Source organism: Pelodiscus sinensis, chromosome 32, assembly GCF_052426305.1.
Source record: "Pelodiscus sinensis isolate ZL-2025 chromosome 32, ASM5242630v1, whole genome shotgun sequence".
Classification (NCBI taxonomy): domain Eukaryota; kingdom Metazoa; phylum Chordata; order Testudines; family Trionychidae; genus Pelodiscus; species Pelodiscus sinensis.
This window is the reverse complement of record NC_143083.1, coordinates 14,413,454-14,425,914: the sequence shown is the minus strand read 5'-3', so window position 1 is coordinate 14,425,914 and position 12,461 is coordinate 14,413,454. Positions and strand designations below refer to the sequence as shown.

Genomic DNA, 12,461 nt, shown 5'->3' with positions numbered 1-12,461 from the left:
AATTTTTGCCACCCATGTGTGGAATAAATGTTGTTGTGTGCACAAAACATGTGCAGATGTGCACCACCAATAGAAACCCATTTTGCCAGATGTGGACATGATGGGCTCTCTGCGAATCATTTTAATTGACAGCATCTGCAACCAAGCCAGAATCCCATGATCCCCGAAACTCAGGGGGATTCCGGAACTGACGGGAGGGTCCCCAAAAGTTCACAGGTAGGGGAACCCCCCAAAGTTTTCTGTTGTTCCACAGGAACGCAGTCTGGACAAGGCTAGCTGCCCCAGGCCCTACGGAGCTTGCCAGCTTGTTAGAGCGATGGGCCAGATCTCCAGGTGGGCAGGTGTGGGGCTGCCTGACACGGGCTGGGGGTACGGGTGTTGTACGCTGGGCTGGTTTCTCACTGATCTGGTCCCCCGTGGTGGCCAAGCGCTTTGGCGCAGTCACGCTGGGGGACACGGCTCCCGGGTGGCCGCTGGCCCAGCTGTTGGCCGTGTTCCTCCAGTCCCAGCTGCCCTTCCCCCCCCACCCGTGGGACTGCCCCAGTTCGGCTTGCGTTGCAGCGGGGCGCAGGCTGGACTCTGGCCTGCGCACTCCCTGCCACTCACGCCCCTCCCCCGCAGGCCCCCCAAACTTCCGTTGTTTGTCTCTGAAGCCCCCCGCCCCCCCATCCCGCCGTTGATGAATAATTCCTCAGTGTCAGGGACCTGCCTGCTTCCCTTGCAGGGGGGGGCGTCGGCCCGCGGTTTTGTCTGGAGTGCTTTAAAGAGAGACTGGCAGCTGACACGGCTCCCCGTGGCGCCCGGCCCCCCCGCCCCGTCCCTCCCACATCAGGGGGCCCGTGTACTGCTGTCAATCTCGCCTGTTGGGCAGGCCGGGGGTGGAGGCCAGCAAGCCAGAGGCGCTGCAGTGGGAACCGTTCTCGACCGGCTCGTCCCATCCTGGGGCCCTGGGGGTTCTGTGTGACGGGTGCAAAGCCAGCATCACGCATGCGCTCACATGCAATGAACACACACACGCACTCCCATGCATGAACACACAGTCACATGCCTGAACACACACCCTCACGTGTATGGTCACGCTCACACACCTTCACATGCATGGACTCACACATACACTCACATTCATGAACGCATACATACATGTATGAGCATACACTCACTCACACACGCATGTATGACCACACACGCTCACATGTATGAACGAACAGTCACATGTATGAATACACACACTTGTGTATGAACACACACACACACGAGAAGTGACTCGCCCGAGGTCACACAGCTGTTGTCAGCAAGCAGTCAGTTACAGCGCTGCCAGGAGCCGAGGGGGGTCGTATTGGGTGCTGATTTCTGTCCTGTTTCCACTGACAGCTGCAGGCGCAGGGCCGAGGGTCTGCTCTCTGACCATTGGTGGCTCTTGAAGCTCCCGGAGCAGTGTTGGCCCCGGTGGGGAAACTGAGTCACAGAATTGCAGCACCGCGGACAGAAGACAGCAAGCATGCTGACCCTGCCCCAGCCCCGTGCTCTGGGCCTGAGACACAACTGCCTTTCTGCAGTAGGGTCCATAGTGTTGACTTCTGTGGGCTTTGGCCCAGGGATGTAAAATCCCATTTAATTGGTTAACTGGTTAATGGGCTGGAGTGGCCCCAACTAGTTAAGGTTAACCAGTTAACCAGTGACATCCCTACTTCAGACCCGGCCTCTACGCTGGTGTTTTCCATGGCCGGAAAGGCACCGAGCTCTGCCGTGTCTGGAAATCTCGTCACGTAGCCAAAATACAAGCAGGAGGAGGAACGGTTTTATGTTAAGTGTCTCCTGGCACCTCGTGAGTGTGTGAGCCTACGTGTAAACACACACACACACACACACACACACACCCCGGTTGTTACTCCAGGTGATCCGTACTGGCTCTGCAGCTTGGAAGTCGAATCAGGTCCCCGTCCCCCCCCCGCCCACCTGCCTTCGCCTTGCTGATGCTGGCAAGAGAATATCTATTTGCGGTAAGGTTCCTCTGTAGGGCCTTCAAATTAATTAGCAGAGAAAACCCGTTCAGTGTGGGGAGAGGTCAGGATCGTTCCCAGCGCGTCCGCGCATTGTACCCAGGAGTCTTCGTCAAGCGAGCGGGCCAATGAAATTGCCGCCACGAGTTATTTTAAATGTCCCCAGAAGACGAGCGTGGGTTTGGAAGGTGGCAAACGGAGCCGGCTGCTCATAGGGGACGGTGGAGCATCATGGGCTAAATTGGGAATTGCCAGTGTACTGTGGAGTCGCTTCCCAGCTCCGCTAATCCCTTAATCTCTCAGATAATCAGCGCCCAAACCCCTAAATTACAATAGGATTGCAGCACACATCTGCAGGAATACCAAAAGGGTTTGATGGTATCACACGCGTCTCCTCTTCTTTTTTCTTTTGCTGCTTATTACCAAGTGTTGCCGGTTTGTTTATCTTAAAACAATGCGGCGCCGACTGTAATCTTGCACGGTGAAGGTGGCGTGGGAATGTTTGACGGGTGCGCCGCGCGGAGGACCTGTGCATCAGGATTCCCGGACTCTGCCCCTGGTTTTGGAAGGGGAGAGCGGTCTAGTGGTTAAAGGAAGCGAGGAGAGAGACTCAGAAATCCTGCAGTGACTGGAGGGCAGAGGAAATACAAAGGCTCAGACTCAAAGCTGGGCTGGCGAGAGGCTGCTCTCAGTGGGGGCAGATGGCAGAACCAGGAGCGATGGTTTCAAGTTGCAGTGGGGGAGATCTAGGTGGGAGAGCAGGAAAAACAATTTCCCTGGGCGGGTGGGGAAGCGCTGGGTTGGGTTCCCCGGGGAGGGGGTGGAGTCTCCATCCCTGGAGGATTTTAATTTCCGATTTGACCAAGCCCAGGTTGGGCTGATTGAGTTGGGTTGGTCCTGCTTTGGGCAGGGGGCTGGACTCGATGCCTCCTGGGACTCTATGAGTCTATGACACCCGAGTCTTCTTCCTGGCTCTGCAGCATTGGCCGTGTGACTTACCCTAGAAACCTGCCAGGGCTGGGTGCTGGCGGCTCACAAGGCCAAGCGGGTCCATCCGGAGCCGTGTTGCTGTGGGCACCTTGCAGAGCTGTCCTGCCCGGGCTGGCCGCTGCCCTTCCCTGGATCGCCCGCCTCTCACCCCGGCTCTCTCCTTCCGCTCCCCGCAGGTTCCATCAGGGGGACTACACGGTGGAAGTCAGCATCAACGACTACCTGGACATCTACTGCCCGCACTATGAGGAGCCCCTCCCGGCGGACCGCATGGAGCGCTACATCCTGTACATGGTGAACGGCGAGGGCCACGCCTCCTGCGACCACCGGCAGAAAGGCTTCAAGCGGTGGGAGTGCAACAGGCCCGACTCTCCCAACGGGCCCCTGAAGTTCTCGGAGAAGTTCCAGCTCTTCACGCCCTTCTCCCTCGGGTTCGAGTTCCGGCCGGGCCACGAGTATTACTACATCTGTGAGTAGCGCGCGCCGCAGGCTGGCGGCCCCCAGGGTCCTGGATCTGTGACCGTGGGGGGTTGGGAGGGTAGTTCTCATGGAGAGCGAGTGCACTGGCGTGGTGCAAGCATGTGGTGATGAGCCGGTGGGTGGGGCTGTGCAACACTGCCCCCTGCTGGATAGAATCAGAACCGTTCGGCTGTGTGTCATATCCCTCATACTGATAGAAGCGCTAATGGCCGGGGGCTGTGATCAGAACGGCCAGCCTGGGTCAGACCAAAGGTCTAACTCGCCTGCCCTCCTGTCTGCCCACAGCGGCCAACACCAGCGGCCCCAGAGGGAGCAAACGGAACAGGGATTCATCCTGGGATATCTCCCGTCACCCATTCCCAGCCATTTTGGAAGAGGACAATTCAGGCTTTCTCGCGGCTGCCCATGTGATGTTTCAGAAGGGGTGGGGCATTAGGCAGAAGGGGGCGGGGCATCAGACAGAGGGGGTGGGGCATCAGACAGAAGGGGCGGGGCATCAGACAGAGGGGGCGGGGCATCCCCCAGCCCTTGATACTGCATGGAGCGCACGGTGGCCACCAGGAGCACTGTGGGTCCTGGGGTGGCTGGACCCGTCCCCCATTCCCGCGCCAGCAGGCCTGTGGGGGATGAGGCATTTTCCATAGCTGGAAGGGCAGAGCACGAGGCTGGGGTGTCGTGTGCTGGGGAATCCGTTCACCCCCCGGCCTGTTATTGGGGCCTCTTCCCTCCTGCAAGGTGCAGAGCTCCCTTGAGGAGAAGAAAAAACATCGGGACGCTCACAGCCTGCGGAGTAGGCGGGAGCCAGGCTCTGGCCGCTCCGTGCCGCTCCACTGATGCCAAGCAGCGGCAAAGCCACCTGCCGCAGCCTCCCCCCGCCCTGCTTTCTGGCTGCCAGAGGGGCACGTGGGAGCCGGAGTGTGCTGGGCCCCCCGTGGCCCTGGTGAAACGGGGAAGAACTCCTCGTGCTTTTCCGTGTCAGAGCACGTGGCCTGCACGCAGCCGGGCAGCCCCTTGCTGCTGGCCGGGGAATGGGGAGGCTGGCAGCGCCACCCAGGGTCGTGGGCTGCCCGGTCCAGCGTGCGTACCCCCACCGGACTCGAAATCTGGGTCAGGTTCAAAGCCATGGGAGCCCTCCAGTGCGCTGGGCCCAGGGGAAGGGCCCCGGGGTCAGCTCCGAACGGGCCCGCCCGTAGTGTTCCAGGGGGGTAGGAGGATGCTGAAGGATTCCCCGGCCTGCTGGATTTCTGGGAACCCCAGCCCTGCCACCTTGCTGGGGCTCTTCCTTCCTGGGGGGGGGTGACGGCGAGTCGGGGTTCCCCTGGTCCTGTAGCCCCGGAGCAGCCAGGACAGACCCCGCAGCCAGTAGAACCGGGGGGTTACTGCTCCTCCGGGATACAGCCCAGCACGGACGTGATGTGGCTACAGGAGTCAGGGCCCGGATGCCTCCATCGCCCCCCCCAACCCTCAGTCCTCAGCTTAGATTGTTCCCTTCATGTTTTCCAGCCAGCGACTGCCCCTTCCCCTGAAACCTGGTGTCCGTCTCCGCCTCCCTCCCTTTGTCTCTCCCCCTGGGAAGAGCCTTGTTCTCTGCCCAGGCTGGGCCTGGGTGTCTGGGCCAATGCACATGTGGGGGAGTCGGTGGGAATCGCACAGCCCAGCGCAGGGGAGCCCCGGGTCACAGAGCAGCCAGCCCCCCGCTGCGTCACAGGGGGGCTCTCTTAGCTCCACGTGCTCTACTGGGTCGCTGTGTTAAACTCAACCCCGGGTCCTGGGCTGGATTCAAGCTTCGGCACTAGAGGCCTGGAACGCCGGGAGCTCAGCTCTCCTTTAAAAGGCCCCCCCAAACGAGGGATGTCAAATCCCGTTTAATTAACCGGTTAGCCGGGGCGGGCGGGAGCAGCCCTTCCCCGCCCCCCCCAGCCACGGACGGCGGCTGCTCCATCCCCGTCCAGTGAACCGTAACCAGTAACCATCAGGGTGACGCCCACCGGTTAACCATTCCCATCCCTACCCTAAGCCCCACGTCTCTAGTCCTCCGGGGAGCAAAGAAAAGCTTGAAAACGTGGCCGGAGGGTAACCGCTGCCTGCTTGGTGCTGCTCAGAACTAAACCCACCTTTCCGTGGGGAGGGGACAGCGAGTTTGTTACGCCTCAAAGCAGCGACTCCCTGGACTCCCTTGAGCCTGCCGGAAGCTGAGACCCTAAGGGCTGGCGTTTGAGAGCCAGAACCGCTGAGTGCTCAGAGAAGCCCAGGCTGGGAACCGCCTGCTTCCGCCCCGGGGGCCAGTTGCCGCCGCCCAGGGGGTCTCCATGAAGCCAAAATCACTCAGGGGCTGGAGTGACCTGCCTGGGCACCCGCTGGGGAGGCTGGTTGGCCTCATGGCTTTTAGCGGGGTCAGAAGCGGGGCTTTGAGCCTTCCTTGGGGCGAAGTGGGGCTGCAGGGCGGCAGGGACGAGGGAGAAGGGGGCTCCTCGTTCGGAGGGGCGGGTGCAGGGCCTGGGCGTGGCGCTGCCGAGTCGGCCGAACGTCCCGGGTTTAGCTGGCAGAATGGATCCTGGGGGAACCCCGTGGATTACACCCTGGGAAATGCCGTCTGGACCCGGGAGGGAAGGGGGAAAAACTGGGGAGAGCCCGGCTCCAAAGCAGCCCCTCCCTCCCTTCTCTGCCCGCGGCGTAATGGCTAGCGGGAGCTCAGCAAAGGCGGGGAGGCCAGCTCCCTTTGGCCACGGCTGCACCGTTTCAGCTGCTACCGAAAGGCCGAGAGGGGGCAGGAAGTGGGGGGGAGGGTGTGCGGCTCCCCAAAGCCTGTGGCCATGGAGGGTGGAGAGGGTGCGGCAGATGGCCGGTCTCAGCCCTGTCGTAAGAGAAGGACCAGCGCGCCATTCAAACTCTGCCTCCTCTGAAGCCACCCACGCCCGGGTGCTAGGGCTGGGGGAGGCAAATCCCTGGGCCCCGCCCCTTCTTCCTGAGGCCCCGCCCCTGCCACTCAGGGCCCCATAGGAGCCAAACACCCCCCCACACCCACTGTAGGGGCCGGCCAGCTTCCCTGGTTTGCCCTACTCCCAGGCCTCGATCCTGCAAATATTTAACCCCAAGCCGGCTTTTTACTCCCACTAGTACATTGACATGCACAGGGCTAGTCCCTGACTTACAGCCGAGCACACGCATGCCGGATCGGGCCCTTCGCGAGAGGCAGACCCGGCCCATCGCTAACTGTCAACGGACACAGGGCAGTAATCCAACGGGGCTAAGCCAAAGCGGACGGGGGCCAGTGGAAAAAAGTCCCACCAGCCTTTGACTCCGACCCCAGGAGTTTTGCAATTAAAGGTTAAAATTAAAAAAAAAATTAAAAATCCTGACCCCAAAGCACTCGAGCGTGTCATTTGAAGCCAGAAACCCTTCTCCTTCTGTGCAGGAGCGAACCGGCGCCGTTATCTTTCCTATTATTTTTCCCCTTTTTTCTAAAGCATCTGTTTGGAAGGCACTTAATTTGTTCCTTTTATCTATATTAAATTACCATTCGTCCCCCCCCCTAGAAAATGTCACTCGTGAAATAACTGCATCTACAACTCTCTCTTTTCTTATTCTGTTTTTTTTATTATTATTTTATTTTTTTTTAATGTCGTTAGGGAGAGATTACACAGGAGTAAATGGTGAAACTGATCATTGCTAAACCAGTTAGAATTCATGTCATGCGGAACATTAGAAATTATGCCTCTTTGAGGAACCGTATTTAGCAGACATGAAAGAAAAGAAATTACCTCCTTCTAGAGCTCACAAATTGGAATTCCATTAACCTCCCAGGCAACGAGATGCAGCGTTGTGTTCCCCAGTTCTGGGTCAAGGTTAAGTGCCAGCGTTGGGGACACAAGCGCATGGCAGGGCCCGGCGGCTGATCTGGATTGGATCAGAATTTACAGCCGGGTTTGGGAACAGGGTTCTCTGGCCTCTGCCCGGCTGAGGAGGTGAGTTCATGTTTGGGGAGCTGCATGATGTATTTACTCCTCAGCGAAAAAAATCATTCTGCGCAGAATCTGAAGCAGAGAGCGGCTGCTTTGCTCTTTCGACCGCGCTTTTGTTTCAGTTTTGGATCCCAATATTCCATTTAAAACAAAGAGCGGCGAGACAGCAGAGAGGAGCCAAACTATCCGGGAGAGACTGACGTCTTTCCTAGCGGGAGAAAGTCGCATGGAGGAAGTTATAGGTTGTGAAGCCAAAGGAAGAGGATGTGGGCGCCCCGGGGGGAGAGACAATGATACAGTGATCCGTGGGCTGACGTAGAAAAGCTCAATTAAACATGCTGGTTAATGATTTGTGTTCGAATAGCACCGAGATCCCAGCCGGCGCCAGAACCCCTTTGTGCTGGAGGCTTCATAGACACAGGGTCCCTGCCACAGAGCAATCTGAATAGACCATGGGTGGAGAAGGGAAACTGAGGCATGGAGAGGGGCCAGCACTCACCCAAGGTCATGCAGTGGGTCAGAAGCAGAGCTGGGATGTGAACCCAGGTATCCTAGTCCACGCCCTTGGCCACTACAGGGTGGACCTCTCTAGTCCAGCACCCTAGGGATCTGACCGGCGCCGAACCAGAGAATTTGCCAAACCATGGGAGGTTGATATTGGCTAGCAGCATGACCAGCACGGCCCCTGCTTCCTAGGCTCTGAGACATGGAGGGGTAAATTCGAGCTAAAAAACAATCCAGACTCCTGAGAGCCAGGCCTGGGGCCGTAGACAAACTTTGTGGGACCGCGGGGAACTTGGCCACCCCCATGGTAAGTGGCCGTCCGGCAAACCACAGTCACATCGGACCAGGGAGCGTCAACCTGCAGATCAAATCCCCTGGAAGCGGCAGACAATGGACGTTCTAAAAACAACATGAATCATACTGGAACCTGGAACAAGAAAGGGCAGGGGGGGGAGTGAGAGAGGGGTGAGGCTGACAGGTACATTACAAAGGGGGGGCTGGCAGGTGCATTCCAAGTGGGGGGGGCAGCAGGTACATTACAAAGGGGGGGGGAAGTGGCAGGTACATTCCGAGCGGGGAGGGGGAGCTGGCAGGTACATTACAAAGGGGGGGGGAAGCGGCAGATACATTACAAAGGGGGGGGGAAGCGGCAGGTACATTACAAAGGGGGGGGAAGTGGCAGGTACATTCCAAAGGAGGGAGGCGGCAGGTACATTCCAAGTGGGGGGGGGCTGGCAGATACATTACAAAGGGGGGGGGAAGCGGCAGGTACATTCCGAGCCGGGGGTGGCGGGGGAGCTGGCAGGTACAAACCAGATGAGCGCTAAACCTGGAGCGCTTGGTAACATTTCACTCTCCCGCCTGCAAACAAGCCTCTGGAGCAGACAGGCCCAGCAGGGGGTGGATGGGAACAGGCGCACACAGACACACACACACACACACACAGACACACGCACACACACACACAGACACACGCACACACACACACACACACACAGACACACGCACACACACACACGCACACACACACACGCACACACACACACAGACACACACACTTGCCAGGATGCTGCATTGTCTCTCCCTAGCCACGGCTGCATCCCTTAGGCGGTGCAGTGAAGAACGGGCCGGTGGTGCGGCGGCTTTGTCTGCGCTGGGGATTTCAGCCATGGGGGGGGGGGGGGATTCTCGGCGTCATCGCACAGTCCCCGGCGTGACTAGACGAAGCTGCAACCAGCCGCCGCTTGCCCCGGTGCTGCTCGGCCGCGGGGCCTGGCGCTGCTCCTGGCAGGCCGGGGCTGGCCCCCCGGGGTGGCAGGAAGGGCCTGTTCCCAGGGTAAATCGGGGGACGCTCACTCTTTGCCCCGTTCTGTAGCTTGACATTGGAGGCAGGGCTGGCGTCCTGGCTGCACCTGGAAGGGACGCTCACAAGTCCCAGAATTCACCCTCGGGTGCCTACGCTCAGAGATGATCCGCGCAGCGGGGGGCGGGCTCTGGACACCTTACCTACCCCCCTCCAGGCGAGGGGTGTCAACAGGTAATCGGTTACCTGGTCAGCATCACCTTTACCGGCTGCTCCCGCCCCATCGGGCCCACCATGCCGCAGGCTGAGGCAGGAGCCAGCAGCCCCCCACTGAGCTAGGAGTCCTGCAGGGCTGGCAGCCCTACGGGACGGGAGCTGCTCCGGCCAGGCTGTAACGATCCCCTGCCCAGAATCCCACTTGATCAGTTAACTGGTTAACCCTAGTGTTTCACTGGTTAGCTGATTAAACAGGATTTTACAACCCTACTCCAGCCTGGCCTGGTCTCCTGAACCAGCCCTCTGCTGTTTTTGAGGCTTCGCAGCTTCTTGCGATGCTTCTGTGCTGACACGCCCAGGCAGCAGCTGGGTAGAGGGCTGCAGTGGCAGAATGAACTCCTTGGAGCAATTCCCAGCTCTGCCACTGACCTCCTGCATGTCCTTGGGCACATCACTTCGCCTCTCATTTCCGTTTCTGGCCTGGTCTCCCCCGGGGCCTGTAGATACACCCGTAATAGAGGATGTGATGAGACTCAGACAGAGAGCAGCACAACCTGGACCCGCATGAGATCCGGACGGAAGAACCGAGCCGGGGGAAGAGACGATGGCTGGAGAGGCCTGTCGGGGTATGTCTGTACCGCAGTTGGGAGGTGTGAGCGTGGCAGGTGCAGACATACCTGAGTTAGCTTTGATCTAGCTTGCTCGCAGGCTCAGTACGTACCTAGCATTCGGGGCGGGCCCACTTGGTTGCGGCTTGACGGCTGTTTTTAGCCAGCTAGCTAGATCAACGCCAGCGTGGGTATTCCTCCGTGGGCAGCAGACGCACCTCTGCCAGCCCAGTAGCCCTACCCTCGTGGCCCTGGCGTGAGTCCAGACAAAGGCTTGAAAATATGACGCCTTGAAGTCCCACATAAAACTCGGACGGCAAATAGAAAAGAACCCAACGTGAAAAAACGCTACAATTTTGAGAGCGATCTTGTGATTATTGAACAGCTGAAGAAACGCTCCCGGGACGGCCGTTGAGTATCGGTGCCTACAGCACCTTGCATAATGGGGCGCAGCTTAGCTGGCTTCAAGACAGTCCCACGAGATACGTTACCTTAGAACAGCCATTAACATTTATAAACAGCGACCCGTTTACGTGACCGGTCCCTCGCCCCATCAGCTTACTCATAACCATGCTATTTATGAATTAACTAGAAGACTTAGCCTGTGTTGCCCGGGTTCTTCAGAGCAGGGGGCTGGCAGCGTGGGGAGGTGCCAGAGTGACGACTGGGGGGTGAGGAGGGGCTCAGGGAGGGGGGTACCATCCGGCAGATAGCCTTGCCAGATGCTTTCAACAAAAATCCCAAACATGGCAAACGTGCTTGAGCAACAAAAACGGGAGACCAAAGTTGTTGAGCAAAAAAAAAAAGCGCTGTGCCCCACGCTCCTTACTCCCCCCCACCCCCCAGAGCAGCAGGGGAAACTGTCCCTGCCGGGCTTCCGTCCGAGAGAAGCAGGACATATTTTCTGGTTTTTTTTAACCAGACGGGGGATCTGAATACCAAACTGTCCAGGCGAAAACTGGACATCTGGCAACCCTACTGGCAGGGCTTTCTCTGCTCCCCCCGCCTCGAGGGACCTTCTGTGTCCCTGTAGGCCCCACAGCAATGTGCCCAACGACTGGGGGGAAGGGTTTGGGGCAGAGGGGCTACTTACCCAGTCTGGTGGCAGGCAAGAAGGTGGCGCCTCAGCGGTGGTGCGGCTGCCCCCCAGTGGCCACTCTCCAAATTACATCCCTCCTCTTTGTGCCCCTCCCTTTCCATGTTATGGAAAACAGTCCCATTCTCTGCACCTCCCATTGTCCTGGCACAACCCAGCCTGACCTCGCTCTGATGATAAGAGGAAGCTGCCTCCCGAATTGAGTGGCCCTTGTTCTTCCCGCTTAGGAGGCGTTCTTGGACAAACGGACTCACAGAGGGACACACAGACAGACAGACGCACAAATCTCTAAGATCCAGATAGCACAATAGTTACCGAGGCCCCCACAACCTCCTGCCCAGGGCACACCAGAGACACCTCTTAAGCCAGTCTTTGTGCCACGGGGTTACCGCCCTGGCTAGCCAGCCCTGGGCCCGGGGGAGGCCAGGTGAAGCCTGCAGTAAGAGCCCCGTTTCCAAGAGCGCTCAGACATACCGGGGGAAGGGGATGAAGAGGGGCTGGCATGTTGGGGCGGACCTGTTGCCGGGCCGAATGATGGACAAAGCCGGGTGGAGTGGTAAGAGGCGATTTATTCGGTTCCGATATCCAGACCACTCGTTCCCCTTCGCCTCGCGCCCCACGAAGTGAGCCCTGAGTTATGGTTACAGCATCTTTTATCCCCACCCTTCCCTTGGTACCTGCCCTCTCCCCTTCTTCCAAATCATCCTTTTGTTTCCTAATAAGGTGAAGATTGCCCCTTCCCGGACCCGACCTCTTTGCTTCCTAATATGGAGAGGCTACTTTTCCCCAGACCCTACCTATTGATTTCTTATACGGTGCATTTTGAAACCTTATTTTACTGGCAGCAGCTTGGGTAACTGGAGGGCCTAATTTATGGTAAGGCCCCAAATTAGGGAACTTGGTGGTTTAATTTGCAAGAAACCTCTACTCCTGAGGCATTCCTCGTATTGCCCTCTTTCCATGCAGCTGAGGGTCATCTTGCTTCCAAGCTGGGTTTCTGCGGAGTATTGTGGAGGCAGGCTCTTATGCCTGGATCCCCCCTTCTGCTCCCTGTAGGCCAGATCCAGCACCGAGACCCCCTTTCTTCCCGTGCCCACAACGCCTCCAAGGGGCCGGGCTGGTTTTCAGCAGTTCCCCAAGAGCCGGGGAGGTGGGCAGGGAGCCCGGTTCTGAGTTCACCGGCGTGGCGGGCTTAGCTCCGGCGGGCACGTCTCTTCCGAATGAGAGGGCGGGCTCGGCCCCAAGCCTGGAGACGGGGGGGGGGGGGGGGGGAGGGTTGATCCAGAACCTCTGCCCTTCGCA

General features: G+C 58.6%; 1 protein-coding gene across 1 annotated transcript in view; it reads left to right on the top strand.

Moving 5' to 3' along the window:
* Positions 1-12,461, top strand: part of EFNA2 (ephrin A2) — a 132,672-nt gene that overhangs the window by 100,557 nt on the left and 19,654 nt on the right. The window contains exon 2 of the mRNA XM_006124980.4: positions 3,167-3,459. Coding sequence (XP_006125042.2) covers positions 3,167-3,459 — 293 coding nt within the window. The remainder of the gene's footprint in view (positions 1-3,166; positions 3,460-12,461) is intronic.